This window comes from Pongo pygmaeus, chromosome 22, assembly GCF_028885625.2.
Source record: "Pongo pygmaeus isolate AG05252 chromosome 22, NHGRI_mPonPyg2-v2.0_pri, whole genome shotgun sequence".
Taxonomy (NCBI): Eukaryota; Metazoa; Chordata; class Mammalia; order Primates; family Hominidae; genus Pongo; species Pongo pygmaeus.
Window position 1 is genome coordinate 59,310,500 of NC_072395.2, and position 20,944 is coordinate 59,331,443.

Here is a 20,944-nt window from a genome sequence, read left to right on the forward strand (position 1 = left end):
CAGGGCTCCTCTGTGTTGCAGCCTGAGTTGGGGCTTCGTTCCTTCTTGTGGCTGAATGGCAGCCCACGTTTGTTCAACCATTCATCCCTCAGGAGGCATTTGGGTTGCTCCCACCTTCTGGCCGTTGCGAGTGATGCTGCTGTGAACAGCTGTGAATGGGATTTTGTGAGGACGTGCGTTGTCAGTTCTTGGGCACATCACTGTGGCTTCTTAGTGACTGTTTTCTCATGTGAATTCTGGACCACATCCTTTGCCTTTTTTCCCCAGGCATGTGAACAAGAATGTGAACTTGCCATTACTGACCTGGAGAGCGGCCGTGAAGATGAGGCTGGCTTGCAGCAGAGTCAGGTGACCCGGCGTGGCCCGTGCAGGCTCACAGCATGGGCTCTGTTATCCCCACAGGGCATAGTGGGCATCCAGGTGGGGGGGCGGGCGCTGCCATTTCCTTTCTCTGCCTTGTCTGTTTCCACGTTTTGTGTGTGGGGCCATCAGGAGGGCTGGTGGAGGAGACACACGTGGATGCCGGGGGTCAGGGGGCTTGGTCAGGTGCAGGCCACGTGAGTGACACTGACCTCAGTGCCGGTTGCTCTCCCTGTCAGCTGCGAAGCCCCCTCCAGGTACACACAGTGCCGTCATACAGTGAGGGAATTCGGGGTGCTGGTGCTCAGGGCGGTGATGCGCTGTGGGGTCACTGGCGGAGGAGCTGGGTGGCATCTCAGTGGCATCCGGGCCTCTGTGTCCTGCCCCTGCTTCCAGGGGATGTCTGCTGTTTCCTTTTCTGTGTCTTCCTTACTCATTCTCATTCATGCTTCTGTGTCTCCCTGATGCGCCCTGGTTCTGACCGTGGGCCCTTATCAGTGGCCTTTTCTCCACCGCAGGCCGTGCATGGCCTTGAACTGGAGGCGCTGCGCCTGAGTCTGAGCAACATGCACACGGCGCAGCTGGAGCTGACACAGGCCAACCTCCAGAAGGAGAAGGAGACGGCGCTGACGGAGCTGCGGGAGATGCTCAACAGCCGGCGTGCCCAGGAGCTGGCCCTGCTACAGAGCAGGCAGCAGCACGAGCTGGAGCTCCTCAGGGAGCAGCACGCACGGGAGAAGGAGGAGGTGGTGCTCAGGTGTGGACAGGAAGCAGGTACTGCACGGCTAGGCGGGCACGGGCGGCGTGTGGGCTTGGTGGGGCATTCTAGTGTCTGTTCCCTCTTGGGGTTGGGAGCTGGGGCGCCCTAGCACCGTCTCCCCATCTCTGTTTTCAGCACCTTGCCTGGTGTCTGGCACCGTGAGAGGGGTGAACAAAGGGGGCCCTTGGGTTTTTGTGGCCAGGAGATTATTAGAGCAGGTTTCCAGGTGGTCTGTGATAGGTTCACCTCCTCTCTTAGATCGTCCTGTGTGTCTGGAAGTCACGGTTCCTCAGTTTGTTATTAAAGCCAAGCATCATCACAGACACATCCTGCTAGCCTGTGAACGCTGGCACGTGTCCAGTGAGTGCCAGAACCTGGTTGTTTCCTGGGTAGTCGGGTCACTGAAAAGGTTGAGGTGGAGTGGCCTGAGCTGCTTTTTGTTTTTCTTGCAGCTGAGCTGAAGGAGAAGTTACAATCAGAAATGGAGAAAAACGCCCAGATAGTAAAGGTACCCGGGATCGATTCTAAAATGCACGCCTCTGTGTATGTTGTTTTTCCTTTCTCACTAGGTCCCATGGGAACGCTCCTCGCCTTGATTCAGACAGAAGCCGGTCGAGGCTTTATTAGAATATGCTGGTTGAAAGTGTGTTGCATTCTTTGTTTATATCGTTTGTATTTGTCAGAAAACTTGTTTTGTTGTTTCACATTGACTTGTATAACATAAAGGCGCTGATCGGCCCCTCCATGCTGGCTTCTGAGTGGCCCCCATGGCCTGCCCCTGAGCTGTGTTCTGGGACATAGCCTCTGCCCTCATGGATGTGGCAGTTCCCTGCAGTGCATGGGGTGTGGGTGCTGGGGTGCCGGGGAGAGTACCACACAGGGAGGAGGTTTTGGGTGGGGTGGGTTGCACCTGCTGTGGGTGGCCTCACTGGGGACCACAGGTAGCAGTTCCCCGTCATTGCCAGGCCCTCTGCTAGAGGGCTGAGCTGTCAGCCGTGCTGAGTGTGGAGGCCCCTCCTGAGTCAGGCATCCGGGCAGCTCTCAGGCCCTTGGCAGACGATGGATGTCAGTCCAGGCTTGGGGTTGTGTTCCCGTCACCTGCCCCTCTGACCCAGGCAGTGAGACCCATTTCTCAGAACACTTGGGACAGAGCCCACCCCTTGGGTGGAGGTTGGCAAAGTTGCCATTGGCCCCTGGGACTTATAGGGAGATGTATTCCTAACGCTTTGAGGGTGACTGTGTGGATTAGGCCTCGCGTGCAGAGGCTCGTCTGTTTCGGGGTGGGTGGTCCCTGTGCAGAGGCTGGTCTGTTTCAGGGTGGGTGGTCCTCTCGCTGTGTGCAGAGGCTGGTCTGTTTTGGGGTGGATGGTCCCTGTGCAGAGGCTGGTCTGTTTCAGGGCGGGTGGTCCCTGTGCAGAGGCTAGTCTGTTTTAGGGTGGGTGGTCCTCTCTCTGTGTGCAGAGGCTGGTCTGTTTCAGGGTGGGTGGTCCTTGTGTGCAGAGGCCAGTCTGTTTTGCTCACTTTTCCTCCACTGCTTGCCTCCTGGATGCTTCTGCTTTTCTGTCCTGCCAGCATTCAGGGGAGAGACTAGGTGTAACGCCTGTCAGGACAGTTTAGTTGGGGGCCATGACTGCCCGTTCTTTTTTTTTTTTTTTTTTTTTTTTGAGACAGGGTCTCATTCTGCCTCCCAGGCTGGAGTGCAGTGGCACAATCACAGCTCACTGCAGCCTTGACCTCCTGGGCTCAATTGATCCTCCTGCCTCAGCCTCCCGAGTAGCTGGGACTATAGGTGCATGCCACCACATCCCACTATTATTTGTATTTTTTTTGTAGAGATGGGGTCTCACTATGTTGCCCAGGCTGGTCTGTAACCCTAACTCCTGGGCTCAGGCGATCTGCCCGCCTCAGCCTCTCAAAGTGCTGGGATTACAGACATGAGCCACGTTGCCTGGCCTGCTCATAGGTTTTGACTGTGTGATTTAAATTTCTTTAGCACAGATAATCAACTATTGACTTTAATTTTTTTTTCTTTTAAATTAGACCCTGAAGGAAGACTGGGAATCTGAAAAAGATTTATGTTTAGAAAATCTACGCAAAGAATTGTCTGCAAAGCATCAATCAGAAATGGAGGATTTACAAAACCAGTTTCATAAAGAATTGGCAGAACAGAGAGCTGAGTTGGAGAAGATTTTTCAAGACAAAAACCAGGCTGAATGTGAGTAATGAGAATGAGCAAGTTTGGAGTGAGACTGAATTTTCCTGGGTAGTACTGGAAGGAATGTCGTTCACGTCACCATGCGTCATTGCGCACGTTTCCTACCTTGCTTCTAAGTGCTGGATGGCTCCGTGCACATGTGACACGCTGGTGGCCGTCATGAGTCACAGGTCTCTCAGGGTCCTTAAACCTTCCTGATCTTTGTTTCAGAGATTTTTCTTGGCGTGTTCAGTTGCTAAATTACTACAAAGCAGCAGCGTTGTGCTTGTTCACTTTTCAAACTCCAGGGTTGTGTGTTCCAGCTTGACCCTCATGGTGGGTGGCATGGGTAGGCAATGTCCCCTGGCGCTATCAGGCGTGTGAGGCTCAAACGAGGGGCCCTGGGGAGACGGGGGCACCCAGGATGGGGCTCTGGGTGGCAGTGCTCTGGGTGCACCATTATTGTAACTGAGGTCGCTGTTGAGGAGAGTGATGTCTTGTAAACCAAGTGCCATTGCTTTATCTTTCTAGGGGCCCTAAGGAACCTGGAGAGTCATCATCAAGCAGCCATTGAGAAGTTACGTGAAGACCTGCAGTCCGAGCACGGCCGGTGTTTAGAAGACTTGGAGTTCAAGTTCAAAGAGAGCGAGAAAGAAAAACAGCTGGAGGTGGGCAGCAGCTTTGTTATTTTAATTACTTGATATATTAGGGAAGTTTTAACAGATTTTGGAATTGGGCTATTTCATATTATGTTATTTGCTAAAACTTAAGTACTAAATTTAAAGAGACTGGCTGGGAACAGTGGTTCACGCCTGTAATTCTATCACTTTGGGAGGCCAAGGTGGGCAGATCATGAGCTCAGGAGTTTGAGACAAAAATTAGCCAGGCATGGTGGTGGGCATCTGTAATCCCAGCTACTCGGGAGGCTGAGGCACGAGAATTGCTTGAACCTAGGAGGTGGAGGTGGCAGTGAGCTGAGATCGCACCACTGCACTCCAGCCTGGATGACACAGCGAGCCTCCGTCTCAAAAACAGATAAATAAAATGAAATAAAATAAAATAAATAGACTGTTAGTGGTGAATAAAAGTGTAAGGATATAGTCTGTGAGACTGATTTAATAATTATGTTCAATCTTGTACTTAGAAATGCATATTCTTTGCAGGTGTCCCTGAGACAGTTACACAAATTGCAAACACTAGGTAGGAGTGTAAGGCCACATCCTCTAACCGTGATCCAGTACACATGAGATTCCTAGGAAAAGTTAATAAACATTTCTTTCTGCTGTGTGTATTCAAGATGCTTCTCTAATGAAACACTACATATCAAAATGTCGATGTGGCCAGGTCCTCATTGGAGGCCTGACAAACCTGAGACTCAAACTGAGTATCCCAAGAATCAGTTGAAGAAATTAAAGCATAAATCAGAGATAGGGTTAATCATGGTGTCTGAAAGATTTACAAACCTGAGAATATGGAAGTAGTTGGGGTCTAGGGTCTTAGGGAGGCCTGTCCTGGGCCCCTTGTGTCTCCCAGCGGGACTCTGGTGCCCACACACCCTCCTCTCCTGCAGAGTCCAGGCTGGGGCTCACTCCACACCCCCAGTCTCTCCCTGGGCCCTTCCAGGCTCTCCCTCCGAGATGGGAAAGAGGGGGCTGGTAGCATCTTCTGGTCCTGATGCCCATGATGGGGAAAGGTAGGAGAAGCCGTTTCCACAAGGAGGACAGGCCAGCCCCAGGTGCAGCGTTGTCCAGGAGGACATCACGCCATGCCGCGCCGGGCTGGGCTCTTGCTGATTGTACAGAAAAGTTTAGTGTCAAGGTGTAAGAGGTACCTGCTTGCTTAATGTAAAAGTATTGAAAGTGAGAGACCTCCTATTTGGGAGTCTTGGGTACTGTGGGCTAGTAAGACTCCCTAAATTCCATTCAGCGGTCTGTATGTGTGACCCTAAACCGAAGCAGGGAGGTGCACAAGATGAAACTGCACCGCTGCGGCCAGCATGGAACCTGGCCGTGCCACCTCCTCAGCTGAGACAGACAGACCTGGAAGTTCCTGAGATTCTGAAAGGCCTGGCCTTGTGGGGTCAGCACTGACTGGTCCCCCTTGTCACGGAGAGAGCTGTCTCGCTGTCTGCTGTGGCTTTCTCTGAGCTGCAGGCTTTTACCCTTAGGATCGCAGCGGCAGGGATAAAACGTCACTGCTGCGGTGGGGGCCTTGAGCTCATTAGGGTCTCACCTGGACGCTTTGCTTTTTCCAGTTAGAGAATCTTCAAGCATCATATGAAGACCTGAAGGCGCAATCACAAGAAGAGATCAGGCGCTTGTGGTCCCAGCTTGATTCTGCCAGGACCAGTAGACAGGAATTGAGTGGTGAGGAATTGTATTGGAAAATTCAGATCCTCAAAAGCTGAAGCTGTGTGTTTTTCATTGTTGTAACCCCAAGCCAGAATTTAACAATTCTAGCAACCACAAAAAAGGGGATTTACCTGTGTGACATCCTGAAGGTTGAGGTGTCTGGTTTGAAGGTGGAGGTTTGCTTTGTGGGAGAGTGCCCTGGTTTTATGCTAAGCAAGTCAGTGCGGCAGTGACGTGCACCTGTGTGTCCCTCAAGGCCAAGACCAACACTAACACTCGCAGGGGGTACCTTCATGTCTAAGGAAAGCTTACCAGTGGTGCTGAGTGTTTGCCTCGGAAGGACGGTAGAGTGCTGTCCAAGTGCGGGCTCACCTGGTGTCTGGGGTCACAGGACAGTGCCCCACATCCTGCTGCCAGGCTCCTGTGGCCCCAGCTCTCCAGGCCACTTGCTGAAGGCACCTCTGCTTCAGGTGTCCCCTTATAGCTGAGCACCTCTGGAGACCCCGACCCCAGGCCCCCCGTTGTGTGTCAGAGAGGTCTTTGTGCAGCGGGCGAGGATGCTGCCTGAGGGCAGGGGCTGGCCAAGCCCAATTCAGGCACTGGCGCCCAGGGCCACAGGACAGGAGGGCAAGCCACTGCGTGTCTCCTGGCATTCATGTGCCAACAGAGCCTTCTGGCCCAGCTTGTCCTTGTGGGTGGTGGGATTTGAAGCAAAGAGCACTTAGGAGAAAGAACTGGAGACACCGCCACTGTCACCAGGGCACCAGGCCTGGCTCCGCCTCCCAGCCCTGCGCCCTGCCGGGACCAGGTGCAGCTGAGAGCGTGTCGATTTATCTTTGTCTGGGGGTCTGTCTGTTGCTGGAGGCTGGAGAAGAGAGAAGCTGAGGGGGCCACAGGCACAGCTGCTCCCCGCAGGCTCCGGCTCTGGCTTGGTCCTCTGCTTGTCTCTGTCCTGCCTCTCGGGACCCATGCAGAGAACGCCGATTTGCCGTCTCTGGGGTGCCCATCGCTGGCTGTCAGCCGCTGTAGAGCAGCGGGCTGTATTCTGACCATAGTAGCCATGGAGACAAGTTCTTTTAGGGTCCGTGTTGCTTCTCTGCTGCTGTGTAACAAATTATCACAAACTTGGTGGCCTGAAACAACACAGTTGTCAGCTTACAGAAAGTCCAAGATGGTACAGCTGGGTTTTCTGTCCAGAGTCCACCATAGCCCATATCCAGATGTCAGCCGTCGTGTGCCAACCTGATGAGCCTGCTTCTGGGCTCGAGGTTGGTCTAGATCCAGTTTCCTGGGGCTGCAGGAGCATCGTCTGTCGCCTTGCTGGCTGTGCCTACCACATCCCTGCCACTTTGAGTGCTGCTCTTGCTCCCGCTTGAAGAGAGCGCTCCACATTCAGGGGTGTACGAGAGTCTAAGCCATAGGGGTCCCTCATCACTCTCAGGTTCTGGGATGGGCCCTTTTCCGAGTTCTGCCCCCACCACAGGTAACCAGGCTTTTGCCTCTCGCCTGGCTTGTTGTGGATGTCCCATTTTAAGATGATTGCCTGACTCCGTTATGTTGCAGAGCTACGTGAGGAACTCCTGGCGCGCGCCTCTCACGTGGAAGATTTAGAACAGCTGAAGCAGCGAGAAAAAACCCAGCATGAGTCTGAACTGGAGCAACTGAGGATTTATTTTGAAAAGAAATTAAGGGATGCTGAGAAAACTTACCAAGAAGACCTAACCTTGTTACAGCAGAGGCTGCAGGGGGCGAGCGAAGATGCTCTTCTGGACTCTGTGGAAGTTGGGTAAGCAAAGCAGTTCCAGCCTCAGTGAGTTCCTGCCATGCAGGGGCTAGGCTTTAAGTTCAGGGGTAGTTTTGTTGGTGATTTCATGCCAGTAGGCACCAATGGCCTTTTATACAAACACATTTTATGGTCCAGACTAAAAAGATGACACAGGCACGGGCACCTGAGTGTGGCCTGCATGTGTATGTGCGAGCCGTTGGTGGCCACACTCTCGTCTAGGCCAGCATGTCCGTGTGTGTGCATGAGTCAGTGGGCGCACTCTCCAGGCCTGTGTGTGTGTCAGTGACGGGCATACTCTTGTCCAGGCCTTTGTGTCCCTGTGCTGTGTCCTTGGGGGGGGGGGTGTGTGTGTGTGTGAGAGTGGCACACACTCTTCCAGGCTTGCTTGTCCCTGTGCTGTGTCCCTGGTGTGTGTGTGTGTGAGAGAGAGAGAGTCAGTGGCGGGCACACTCTTCCAGGCCTGCATGTCCCTGTGCCGTGTCTCTGGCTTTGTGACTGCCACGGCTCCCTGCACGTGGGCATCGCCCGTCCTTGACTGGAAGCATGAGGAGGCGCCTCTGCTGTGAGCAGTCGGTCCTGGGGAGGGAATGGCGTACACATGGAAAAGGGGCACGTGTGTAAAGCTTTTATAAAATGTTTTCCCTTCAGGTTGTCCTGTGTGGGTTTAGAAGAGAAACCTGAGAAAGGAAGAAAAGATCACATTGATGAACTCGAGCCTGAGCAACATAAGGTAATTGGCCGCGCGCTGAGAAATGGGGGAGTCCTGTGCTCTTGACCTTCCAGCCCTGCGTCTTCCACATTATAGAGCCTGTGTTTCCGTCCCTCCCACCTTGTCCAGGGGAGGAAAGCTGCTTGCGGATGCTGCCCCGACCTCACTGCTGCTCCGCGGTGGGCCTCACCATGCACTGTTTGATCAGGAAAGGGGGTGGCCAGGGGAGCCGGAGCCCCTCCCTCAGCCCTGGGATGCCCTGGCTGTGGGCAAGGCCTCCACCCTGCAGTGGGCTGCATTCGTCAGACTTGACAGTGGCAGTTCGAAGGGTGTGAAATTGTGTCTTTGCTTTGAGTCCACACGGAGCGCCTGCTGGCTTTTGTGTTTCTTCCTTGAGTTGCTTCCACACTGCGACTTCTGTCACCTTAAACTTCTGTGGGGCAGTGCTGTCCAAACGGAACTTCTGGGATGATAGACTGTTCTGGGTCTGTGCTGCCAGTGTGGTGTCCAGCAGTACGCGTGGCTGTGGAGCACTTGCTGTGCAGCACAAGCAAGCCCGGTGTCGGGCTCCGGGGGACACGCTGGAGGGCAGGGAGGAGATGCAGGGGCAGCACCGCGTGGCTTGTTGCACGGTGGAACCAGTGGAGGGGACTTCGGGGCGTCTGGGCTCAGCGGCCAGGAGCCCTCACTCTGGAGCAGGGTCCCTGGGCCTGCTGGAGGCCACAGGGTGGCCAGGCAGGGTGGCAGCGGGCTGTGCGCCAGTTTGAGTTCCCTGCAAAGCAGACCCCAACACAGAATTTGCTGCACAAGAGGCCCTGGGGGAAATGCCAGAGAAGGGCCAGGGCCCGGCTGGAACAGTCAGCCAGGACCTTCCCACGAGCAGGCCTAGCCCCAGAGAGAACCCGGGAAGGGCTGGGTGGGTAGCCCCACCAGGCATTCCTGTATCACCTGAGAGCCAACCCCTGCGTCTGTGCGTGGGTGTGATGAGGACACAGCTGTTAGTGGGCAGTGGCCACAGGAGGCTGGCCTTGAGAGCCCAGCCCTGAGGTGTGAGGCCACCAGGGGAGACGCGAGGGGTGCGTGCCCTACCGACCTTGCTGCTGAGAGAATTGAGGAGAGGTCTGCCCAGTCCAGGGCCCTGCCGCCCTGGGGAGCACCAGTCCCTGTCAGTGCCACCAATTCCTGTATGTCTTCCGGAGGCCTGGCTGAGAGACGGGTGTGGGCGGGAGAGCATGTGAGCACGCCAGTGGGCTGGCGGGGTTCACCAGGGCACAGTGCGTGGTCTCGTGAACCTGGTGAGGTTTGAGTTTTCTTTCTGCATAGCAGGAAACACCTTTGAGAGTTTTAGCTGCGAGCGAGGTAGCTTGGCTCACTAATGTGCTTGTCCCACGTGGTTTCCCTGTAGGAGAGACTGCCGTGCTTCCAGGCGGAGTTAGAAGAAAGCCACAGGCACCAGTTGGAAGCGCTGGAGTCTCCCCTCTGCATCCAGCACGAGGGGCATGTCTCAGACAGATGCTGTGCAGAGACTTCAGCGTTGGGACACGGGTGGCGTCTGGAGCCCTCCGAAGGGCACAGCCAAGGTGGGCCCTTCCTGCCCCACCATGGTGTCAGCAAGTTCCGGGTCTGGGGGATGTTCTCGGGGAGCCTGGGTGCCTGGGTTCGATCCAAGTCCTCCGTGAAGCAGCTGAGTACTCTGACCTCTTCTTCTGGGGCTGGTGCCTCAACAGGGTGTGTCCTGATGAGCCTGATGAGGGTTTGGCGTTAGAGGCGGGGTCACTGGCTGAGCAGGAGTGCGTGTGCTGGGCCAGCGCCCCAGCAGGGCAGGTCTGACCTGGGCGGCCACCCTGAGAGTCATGGGGATTGCTGGATGGACATGGTGACCATTCACCTCTGGAGGGAGAATGTGTGTCCACTGGGTCCAGGGGAGGCTTTTCCAGGATCCTGCTCTGCTCCCAGCAGGCCCAGGTCCCCCAGCTCACCTAGTTAGACTAAGGTTGTGGGATGTCCAGGCAGGGCACGGGGCACAGAGCTGTGGGGTCAGAAGGTGGGATGTCTAGGCAGGGCACGGGGCACAGGGCTGTGGGGTCAGAAGGTGACAGAGAGGAAACTGCAGTCATCCCAGAGTCGCGGTCCCATGGCGCCGGACAGTGGCCACTGACGGGTTCCAGGAGGAACAGGCGGACCTGGCCACTGGCATGGACTGTGCTGATGGTGGGGCTGCCATCCATGGTGGGGGTGAGGGGCTGAGGCTGTGGGTCCTGCTGGGAGGTGTGTGGTCTGACTCCATTCTGGGCTGTGACCAAGTTGAGAGAAGCCTGGGCCTGCCTGGGCCTCCTTCAAGCTGGGGGTGGTGCAGCGGCGCCTGCATCTGGTCCTCACTCCCATCTGTCCTGCACCACAATTGTCCCCACAGCCGCCCCTTGATGCCCATAGTCATTGGCACCACTGGTGCCTGGCCAGCACCTAGTCCCTTCTGCTTTTTTCCTCTTCTGCAGAAGAAGAGATGGGCCGGTGGGGGTAGCGTGTCCAGGCACAGAACAGCAGGGGGAGGTGCTGGGACGGGAACCCTGGCAGGCACCTGAGCTCAGGCCCTGTCCTTGTGGCTGCCTCATAGACCCTGGGTGACACATGTGTGCCCACATCTGGTCACAGGCATGAGCCTCACTCAGGAACTCATGGAGGGTCACTTGTCACACCTGATCTGAAGGAGTAGCCTGGGTGGGTTTTGTGGCTGTCGTGTGGGCCCAGGACATCCCTGTGACTCAGGACGGCTCTGTGCTGGGGCAGCATGGAGGCATCCCAAAAGGGAGAGGAGCCGTGCCTGCTTTCATCACTGAGTCAGCACAGAGCTTGAAAATCCACAGTGTCTGCTGTCAGAAGCATTTATAGGTTGCCTTTCTGCCTGTGCGGACTTTGGGCTCCGTCGAGGGCCGGCACCGGCCTGACTGTCTTCCCTGCTCCTTTTCCGCACAGAGCTTCCCTGGGTGCATCTCCAGGGTGTGCAGGATGAGGACTTGGAGGCCAACACAGAGGTGGCAGCCAGAGTCTTGGGTCTGGAAACTGAGCACAAGGTTAAACTTTCGCTTCTTCAGACTGAGCTCAAGGAAGAAATTGAACTCCTAAAAATAGAAAATAGAAATTTGTACGAGAAGCTGCAGCATGAAACCCGTCTGAAGGAGGATTTGGAGAAGGTGAGTCGTGACTCCACAGCCCAGCGCCTCCCGCCCGAGTCCTCGCTCTCTTCCACTTGGAAGGCTTGTGTGCTTGTGTATGGAGGGGCGTCCTGGGGACAGCCCAGTGCTGTACGTGCCACATTTGTAGGGCGACAGTCCCGTAAATTCTTGAAACTATTCCTGGCAATGCCAGTAGTGGGTGGTGGTTGGATAGAATCTCGTCAGGGTCAGCACAGGGGCAAAAGTGAAATTCTGAGTGAAGATTTCTTTTTGTTTTGTTTTGTTTTGAGACAGAGTCTCATTCTGTTGCCCAGGCTGGAGTGCAGTGGTACAGTCTCAGCTTACTGCAACCTCTGCTTCCTGATTTCAAGCGATCCCCTGATAGCTGGGATTACAAACGTATGCCACCATGCCTGGCTAATTTTTGTATTTTTTTGTAGAGACAGGGTCTCACCTTGTTGGCCAGGCTGGTGTCAAACGCCTGACCTCAAGTGATCTGCCTGCCTTGGCCTCCTACAGTGCTGGGATTACAGGTGTGAGCCACCACGCCCGGCCCTCTTGAGTCAAGATTTCTTAGGGAAACTGTCCAGGTGTCCTAAGAGGGCTCCGGGAGGAGGCACAAGCCCGGGTGCCAAGCACATGGCTGGCCTCTGATGCTCACCCCAAGTCTTAAATTGCGTCCACTTTCCCCAGGCTCTTCCTGTGCTGTTTTGCACCTGTGGAAGAGGCGCCCTCTGACGCCCTTCCTCGCCCTTTGCGAGTGTGAGGACACTGCCGTGCCATCATAAACGATGACAAAGCAGCATGACAGCAGCCTCCATATGGCCCGATGGGCTTGGTTACAGCCAGGGCAGCTCAGGGTCCATCCCATGCTGGAGCAGTGGAGTTAAAGTGAACCGACAGGGCAGCTCAGGCTCCATCCCGTACTGGAGCAGTGGAGTTAAAGTGAACCGACAGGGCAGCTCAGGGTCCATCCCATGCTGGAGCAGTGGAGTTAAAGTGAACCGACAGGTCAGCTCAGGCTCCGTCCCGTGCTGGAGCAGTGGAGTTAAAGTGAACCGACAGGGCAGCTCAGGGTCCATCCCATGCTGGAGCAGTGGAGTTAAAGTGAACCAACAGGGCAGCTCAGGGTCCATCCCATGCTGGAGCAGTGGAGTTAAAGTGAACCGACAGGGCAGCTCAGGCTCCGTCCCGTGCTGGAGCAGTGGAGTTAAAGTGAACCGACAGGGCAGCTCAGGGTCCATCCCATGCTGGAGCAGTGGAGTTAAAGTGAACCAACAGGGCAGCTCAGGGTCCATCCCATGCTGGAGCAGTGGAGTTAAAGTGAACCGACAGGGCAGCTCAGGCTCCGTCCCGTGCTGGAGCAGTGGAGTTAAAGTGACCGAAATTGTCATGTCTTGTCATGTGTATTCTGACTCAACCTCATGCTTGTGACAGCGTTTCATTTCTATTTGTGTCCTGCTTCTCCCACCCCTTTGCTCCTCCCTGTGAATGTCTCCCCGAGAATGATTTTCATTCTCCATCAAGAGACAGCTTCATAGGAAGCTGTGATGACCTGCAAGTCTGATCCCATGCTGTTTGTTAAACGCAGGTGTTGGTAAGGACTTCCAGCAAAATAGAGGTAAGGGTGGAGCCCTGTGGAGAGCCGGGCAGGCGGTACATGGGCCGATGGTCATGTGCCGATGGCACCTGCAGCCACCAGTGTGTGGCCTTCTCTGGCACTGTTGGTTGAAGACAGACTTCCCAAGTGACTTTTTTTTTTGAGACGGAGTCTTGCTCTGTTACCCAGGCTGGAGCGCAGTGGTGTGATCTCAGCCCACTGCAACCTCCACCTCCCGGGTTCAAGTGATTGTCTTGCCTCAGCCTACCGAGTAGCTGGGATTACAGGTGCACACCACCATGCCCGGCAAATTTTTTTTATTTTTTTTGAGATGGAGTCTCGCTCTGTCACCCAGGCTGGAGCGCAGTGGCGCGATCTCAGCTCACTGCAAGCTCTGCCTCCTGGGTTCACACCATTCTCCTGCCTCAGCCTCCTGAGTAGCTGGGAAGACAGGTGTGCGTCACCATGCCTGGCTAATTTTCTTTTTCTTTTTTTTTTTTTTTTGTATTTTTAGTAGAGATGAGGTTTCACCGTGTTAGCCAGGATGGTCTCGATCTCCTGACCTCGTGATCCACCTGCCTCAGCCTCCCAAAGTGTTGGGATTACAGGCGTGAGCCACCGCACCTGACCATGCCCAGCTAATTTTTTGTATTTTTAGTAGAGACAGGGTTTCACCATGTTGGCCAGGCTGGTCTCAAACTCCTGATCTCAAGTGATCTGCCCGCCTTGGCCTCCCAAAGTGCTGGGATTACAGGCGTGAGCCACTGAACCCGGCTCCAGGCGACTTTTTGATGCTCATGTCTTTATGCTTTTCGCAGGCCACCATTTTACCTCCTTATATCAATTATGGGGAGAGGACTGTGGATTTCTCTCTTGTTAATTTTATTTCTTGTTTTGAGTATATGGAAGCTCTGTTGTTACACGTGTACACATTTGTGATTGTAGTGTCTTCCTAAAAATTCACCCTTTTCTGTCTTGTAGTATTCTGTCCAAAAATACGCCTGTTTTTTTTTGTTTGTTTTTTTTTGTTTTGAGATGGAGTCTCACTCTATCGCCAGGCTGGAGTGTAGAGGTGCGATCTCAGCTCACTGTACCCTCCACCTCTCGGTTTCAAGCGATTCTGCTGCCTCAGCCTCCCTAGTAGCTGGGACTACAGGCACGTCCCACCACACCCGGCTAATTTTTGTATTTTTAATAGAGACGGGATTTCATTATGTTGGCCAGGCTGGTCTCGAACTCCTGACCTCATGATCTGCCCGCCTCAGCCTCCCAAATTTTTGGGATTACAGGCGTGAGCGACCGCACCCAGCCTCATCTTTTATCAATACAGTCATTCCAACCTTCGTGTGCATTTTGTCTGGTGTATCTTTTTTATTCGTTTTACTTTTTTTTTTTTTTTTTTTGAGACAGGCTGTTGCCCAGGCTGGAGTGCAGTGGCACAGTCTTGGCTCACTGCAACCTCTTCCTCCCAGGCTCAAAGGATCCTCCCACCTCAGCCTCCCAAGTAACTGGGAGTACAGGTGCACACCACCATGCTGAGCTAATTTTTGTATTTTTTGTAGAGATGGGGTTTCGCCATGTTGTCCAGGCTGGTCTAAAGCTCTTGGGCTCGAGTGATCTACCCACCTCGGCCTCCCAAAGTGCTGGGATTACAGATGTGAGCCACTGCACCTGGTCTACTTTTAATCTATTCAAAGTAAAGTGCATTTTATGTGGACAGCATATAGTTGGCAGTTTTTTTTTTTTAAGACGGAGTCTCACTATGTTGCCCAGGCTGGAGTGCAGTGGCATGATCTCAGCTCACTGCAACCTCTGCCTCCCGGGTTCACGCCATTCTCCTAGCTCAGCCTCTCCGAGTAGCTGGGACTACAGGCGCCCGCCACCACGCCTGGCTAGTTTTTTTTATGTTTTTAGTAGAGACAAGGTTTCACCGTGTTAGCCAGGATGTTCTTGATCTCCTGACCTCGTGATCCACCTGCCTCGGACTCCCAAAGTGCTGGGATTACAGGCGTGAGCCACTGCGCCGGCTTTTTTTTTTTTTTTTTTTGAGATGGTGTCTTGCTCTGTCGCCCAGGCTGGAGTGCAGTGGTGCAATCTCCGCTCACTGCAAGCGCCGCCTCCCAGGTTCATGCCATTCTCCTGCCTCAGCCTCCCGAGTAGCTGGGACTACAGGTGTCCGCCACCACGCCCAGCTAATTTTTTGTGTTTTTAGTAGAGATGGGCTTTCACCATGTTAGCCAGGATGGTCTCGATCTCCTGACTTCGTGATCCGCCCACCTTGGCCTCCCAAAGTGCTGGGATTACAGGCGTGAGCCACCACGCCTGGCCACAGTTGGCAATTTTTAATCCATTCTGATCATCTCTGCCTTTTAGTTGCAGTGCTGAGTCTATAAATGTTTAATGTAATTACTGATGTGGTTGATTTAGGTCTTCCATTTCACTGTTCATTTTCTATGAGACACATCTGGTGGTCATGGTTCTGCTTTTCCTTTTTTCTTGTGTTTTTGGATTATTTGAATATTTTCTAGAACTGATTTTAATGTATCTGTTGACTACTAAGTTATTCCTCTTTGCATTATGTTTTTAATAGTTGCTCCAGGAATTAAAATACACATTCTTGGCCCGGCACGGTGGCTCAGGCCAGTAATCCCAGCACTTTGGGAGGCGGGTGGATCACCCAAGGTCAGGAGTTTGAGACCAGCCTGGCCAACATGGGGAAACCCTGTCTTTACTAAAAAAATAAAAATAAAAAAATCAGGCGAGCATGGTGGTGCATGCCTGTAATCCCAGCTACTCGGGGGCCTGAGGTAGGAGAATTGCTTGAAACCGGGAAGCAGAGGTTGCAGTGAGCTGTGATCACGCCACTTGCATTCCAGCCTGAGCGGCAGAGCAAGACTCCGTCTCAAAGAAAAGAGAAAAAAAAGAATACACATTCTTAACCTTGTCTTTTATCAGTACAGTCTACTGAGAGTCACCATGGTGCTGCGTTGTGTAAACTGTGACCTCTAACTGCACAGGTGCTTTTGTCACCTCCCCTTCGTCTTCTGTGCTGCAGTTTTCATAGACTAGACATCACATCCGCCTCCTGCAGTGTCTGGAGATTTGCTTTGGAAAACATGTATTTGAAAGAAATTAAGAGGAAAAATGGCCTTATACTTGCCATTTCTGGTGCTCTTCATTTCTTCCTGAAGATCTGAGTGTTTGGCGTCATTCCCTTCAGCGTGAAGGATCTCCTTCAGCATCTCTTGCTGTGCTGCACACGTTTTCTCTGTTTTTTTGAAAAGTCTTTATTTTACCTTGATTCTTGAGTATTTTTGTGGCATAAAAAAGTCTAAGGTGACAGGTTTCTTGTTCAGGATTTAAAGATGTTTAAAACCCTTCTCTGCAGATTTTATGATCTGTTTTGTCTTGGTGTTGGTTTCCATTGATTGTGTTTTCTCTTCAGCAGGGGTCACATTTTCCTGCTTATTTATGGGTCAGCTGGGTTCGGGTTGCATCCTGGACACTGTGAGTGATAGATTTGGAGACCTTGGGTTCTGTCCTGCTCCTCTGGAGAGTTGGTTTTCTGTTGTCGCAGGCAGTTCACTCTGGTGACTTCAGACTCCATGCTCCCCTGCGTCTGTGCTGGCCTGCGGCATGGTGTTAATTCAGTTCTTGTAGCTTTAGCCAGCTTGCTTGCTTTTGGAGTCTGCCCCTCGTACGTACAGATCGGGGTCGGCCTGAGACGTGGGCAGGTTCCTTCCCAGGTGTTGCAGCTCTCTTTCCTCCCTCACTCTCCAGTTCCTCTGGCTCACGTGAGGGATTTGGGATTTCTGTGTATGGGGCATGGAGAGATATTACTCTTACTGAAAAGCTGGAAAAAGAGAAATGGCCCAGTGCCGTTTCTTCCTTCTGAGTGTCCAGCCCTCTCCAGGGTCTGTCTGCTTGTGGATCTCTCCACGGCCTTCGGGTTTTTTTTTTATGTTCTGTTCAGTTCATAGTGGTTGTCTCTGGAGGGCTGGTCTGGCGAGGTGCACAGGCATCACCAGAAGTACGACCCTAAACTTTAATAACTTAATTTTTAAATAAGGAGTTGAGGTCAATCTTACATGCCTTTTTTTGGGTTTTTTGTTTGTTTCTTTTTGATGAATTCAGTAGTTTATTGACCTACTTTCTTTCTCTTTGAAAGTCAGGAAGTCAGGCACGGTGGCTTACACCAGTAACAATCCCAGCACTTTGGGAGGCCGAGGCAGGCAGATTCCTTGAGCTCAGGAGTTCAAGATCAGCCTGGGCAACATGCAGAACCCTGTCTCCATAAAGGATTGCTTGAGCCCAGGAGTTCGAGGCTGCAGTGAGCTGTGATTGTGCTCCTGCACTCCAGCCTGAGTGACAGAGCCAGACCTTGTCTCAAAAAAAAAAAATTAGGATGTTTGCCCTCTGCATTCTCCTTCATCCCCCTCTGCACAGGATCCCTTTACAGTGTGCCTTGCAGTTCATCCACCTCGTGCTCAAGGTCTTTCATTGTCTTGGCATTGACCTTGTACAGATCGGGAGCATCACACCATCGGCTGCTTTTGCCTCCTGGGCATCCGGTCGTGCTTGCTGCAGTGGTCCAGCACTATCTGTGGGGTTGGCGTTCCCCTAACAGAGGCCTGCAGCCTATCTGAGTCCTGCCACTGGTCTTCATCTGAACAAAGAAGGCTCCGGCTGCTGCCTTTGCTCGGCTGATGTGTGCTGCCTTCGGTTGTTGGTTGCTGTCGAGGCCACGGGCTCCAGAGATAAAGAATAGTCGGTTCTCGGTGCCAGGATGTAGGAGGCATTTTATTTAGTTTTAGACTTGTCCACTTTAGGTTTCTTCCATTGTCATCAACATGAGCATCATTCCCTTTGCCGTGTGCAGCGTAATGGGTGTGTGTGTGGTGAAAGTTCCCTGTCTTCAGAGGTGGGTTTGGGTTGTCTCTTCTAATAATCTCTTCCATTAGCATCTTTCCTCCTAAATGAAATTATGTTGTCTGCAGGTAAAACACAATCTAGTTGAAGACCACCAGGAGGAACTAAATAATGCTAAGCAAAAGACTGAGCTGATGAAACAGGAATTCCAAAAAAAAGAAATGGACTGGAAAGCTATGAAGGAGGAGCTACAGCGGGAAGCTGAGGAGAAGTTAACGTTGATGCTTCTTGAACTGAGAGAAAAGGCTGAATCCGAGAAACAGACCATCATAAACAAGTTTGAGCTTCGAGAAGCTGAAATGAGGCAGCTTCAGGACCAACAGGCAGCCCAGATCCTGGATCTGGAGAGGTCCTTGACGGAGCAGCAGGGCCGCCTGCAGCAGCTGGAACAGGACCTCACTTCAGATGACGCCCTGCATTGCAGCCAGTGTGGGCGGGAGCCGCCCACAGCCCAGGATGGGGAGCTTGCCGCACTCCACGTGAAGGAAGACTGCGCCCTGCAGCTGATGCTGGCCCGGAGCAGGTGGGTTTGCGGTGACGCCATCTGCAGTCCCTGTGAGGCCAGACACCGTGGAGGGTAGAAGGTGGGCAGGCTCCTGGGAGGAGGCACTGTGGGCTCCCCTGGGCGAAAAGGTCTGGAGGGAGCTGGAACAAGGTGTGGCGCTCTAGGTTTTCAGCCTAATTGCAGTGGGACAGCTTTGTGCTCAGACGGGCAGGCTGGCAGTTGCTGTCCCGAAGCCCCCAGGCTGCAGTGGGACAGCTTTGCGCTCGGATGGGCAGGCTGGCAGCCGCCGCCCCAAAGCCCCCCAAGCCTGCACTCCCTGGGTGTGTGTTGGGGGCGGGCATCAGTCATTGTCTCTGTTGTTCTTCATGTGTTTTAAGATTTGAACAGCAGAAGCTAAACCTCTTTTATAGGTGTCATAAGGACATGGAGTTTATCTACTAAGCGTTTTTGTGTTTTTTTAACTTAAACAGGTGATTTTTAAAAATAAGCATGTTTTTCTAAAACATACACACTCTTCTTTGAAGTTTTCAAGAGGTTTAGAAAGTGATTGGGTTCTTTGCCTTTTGGTGCTGACCCTTTTTGCGAGCCTCAGTCCCTGGGCTGTGCCGTTCCTTCTCATCTGTCTGCCCCACCCAGCCCTTCCCCAGCAACCAGGGCTGCACAGGGCCCCGCTCGGGAATTGGAGAAACTCACGTTCAGGTTGCCGGGGCTGCATGAACACGAGCAGGACGCTCATCTCACCAGGCTACAACATGCACTTCGTGGTGGAGCTGAACCAAGGAGGCCCTCAGGAGAGGCTTCCAGGCGCAGAGGTGCCCGTGCCTCTTGCCATCTGTCCTGTGTCGCCAGCGCCCATTGGAGGCCTTGGCATTTTGCAGGACCCTCCAGCTCCAGGCTCTTTGGCCTCCTGATGGGAGCAGGTCCTTCTGTGAGGACTCTCCCTGCCTCTGTCTTTGGCCCTGAGTGCCCCCTGCACTTCCTTAATTCACTGCCATGGGGTTCTATTCATTTCCATGGGGTTCTGATCACTGCCATGGGGTTCTGTTCACTGCCCTGGGGTTCTGCTCACTGCCATGGGGTTCTGTTCACTGCCATGGGCTTGTATTCATTCACTGCCATGGGGTTCTGTTCACTGCCATGGGGTTCTATTCACTGCCATGGAGTTCTATTCACTGCCATGGGGTTCTATTCATTCACTGCCATGGGGTTCTGTTCACTGCCGTGGGGTTCTGTTCATTCCCATGGGGTTCTATTCACTGCCATGGGGGTTCTATTCACTCCCATGGGGTTCTATTCACTGCCATGGGGTTCTGTTCATTCACTGCCATGGGGTTCTGTTCACTGCCGTGGGGTTCTGTTCATTCCCATGGGGTTCTATTCACTGCCATGGGGTTCTGTTCACTGCCATGGGGTTCTATTCACTGCCATGGGGTTCTATTCACTGCCGTGGGGTTCTATTCATTCACTGCCATGGGGTTCTATTCACTGCCGTGGGGTTCTGTTCATTCACTGCCGTGGGGTTCTATTCATTCACTGCCATGGAGTTCTGTTCATTCCCATGGGGTTCTATTCACTGCCATGGGGGTTCTGTTCACTCCCATGGGGTTCTATTCACTGCCGTGGGGTTCTATTCATTCACTGCCATGGGGTTCTGTTCATTGCCATGGGGTTCTATTCACTGCCATGGAGTTCTGTTCACTGCCATGGGGTTCTATTCACTGCCATGGGTTCTATTCATTCACTGCCATGGGGTTCTATTCACTGCCGTGGGGGTTCTGTTCACTGCCATGGGGTTCTAGTCATTCACTGCCCTGGGATTCTGTTCACTGCCATGGGGGGTCTATTCACTGCCGTGGGATTCTGTTCACTGCCGTGGGGTTCCGTTCACTCACTGCCGTGGGGTTCTATTCGCTGTCATGGGGTTCTGTTCACTGCCATGGGGTTCTATTCACTGCCATGGGGTTCTGTTCACTGCCGTGGGGTTCCGTTCACTCACTGCCATGGAGTTCTATTCGCTGCCATGGGGTTCTGTTCACTGCCATGGGGTTCTATTCACTGTCCTGGGGTTCTGTTCACTCACTGCCGTGGGGTTCTGTTGACTCACTGCTGTGGGGTTCTATTCACTGCCGTGGGGTTCTCTTCACTGCTGTGGGGTTCTGTTTACTGCCGTGGGGTTCTATTCACTCACTGCTGTGGGGTTCTATTCACTCACTGCCATGGGGTTCTGTTCACTGCCGTGGGGTTCTGTTTATTCACTGCCATGAGGGTTCTATTCACTCACTGCCGTGGAGTTCTGTTCACTCACTGCCATGGGGTTCTGTTCACTGCCATGGGGTTCTATTCATTCACTGCCATGGGGGTTCTATTCACTGCCGTGGGGTTCTGTTCACTCACTGCCATGGGGTTCTATTCGTTCACTGTCCTGGGGTTCTGTTCACTGCCGTGGGGTTCTATTCACTCACTGCCCTGGGGTTCTATTCACTGCCCTGGGCTTCTGTTCATTCACTGCCATGGAGTTCTATTCACTGCCATGGGGTTCTATTCACTGCCGTGGGGTTCTCAGGCCTCGCCCTCCCC

At 53.2% G+C, this 20,944-nt stretch overlaps 1 protein-coding gene across 22 annotated transcripts in view; it reads left to right on the forward strand.

Annotated features, from left to right (window-relative positions):
* The window catches only part of PCNT (pericentrin), a 122,092-nt gene that overhangs the window by 25,549 nt on the left and 75,599 nt on the right, over nt 1–20,944 (forward strand). For 15 of the 22 annotated variants that reach the window (XR_010125305.1, XR_010125306.1, XM_063659856.1 and 12 more), the window contains exons 4-14: nt 268–348; nt 879–1,134; nt 1,573–1,763; nt 3,161–3,335; nt 3,846–3,982; nt 5,569–5,680; nt 7,229–7,451; nt 8,100–8,181; nt 9,566–9,740; nt 11,134–11,351; nt 17,931–18,385. Coding sequence is in view for 20 of the 22 variants with exons in the window: in XM_063659856.1 (XP_063515926.1) it covers nt 268–348; nt 879–1,134; nt 1,573–1,763; nt 3,161–3,335; nt 3,846–3,982; nt 5,569–5,680; nt 7,229–7,451; nt 8,100–8,181; nt 9,566–9,740; nt 11,134–11,351; nt 17,931–18,385 (2,105 nt within the window). In the remaining 2 variants the exon portion in view is untranslated. The remainder of the gene's footprint in view (nt 1–267; nt 349–878; nt 1,135–1,572; nt 1,764–3,160; nt 3,336–3,845; nt 3,983–5,568; nt 5,681–7,228; nt 7,452–8,099; nt 8,182–9,565; nt 9,741–11,133; nt 11,352–17,930; nt 18,386–20,944) is intronic. The other 7 variants (XM_063659864.1, XM_054468375.2, XM_063659865.1 and 4 more) reach the window with 1 other exon arrangement.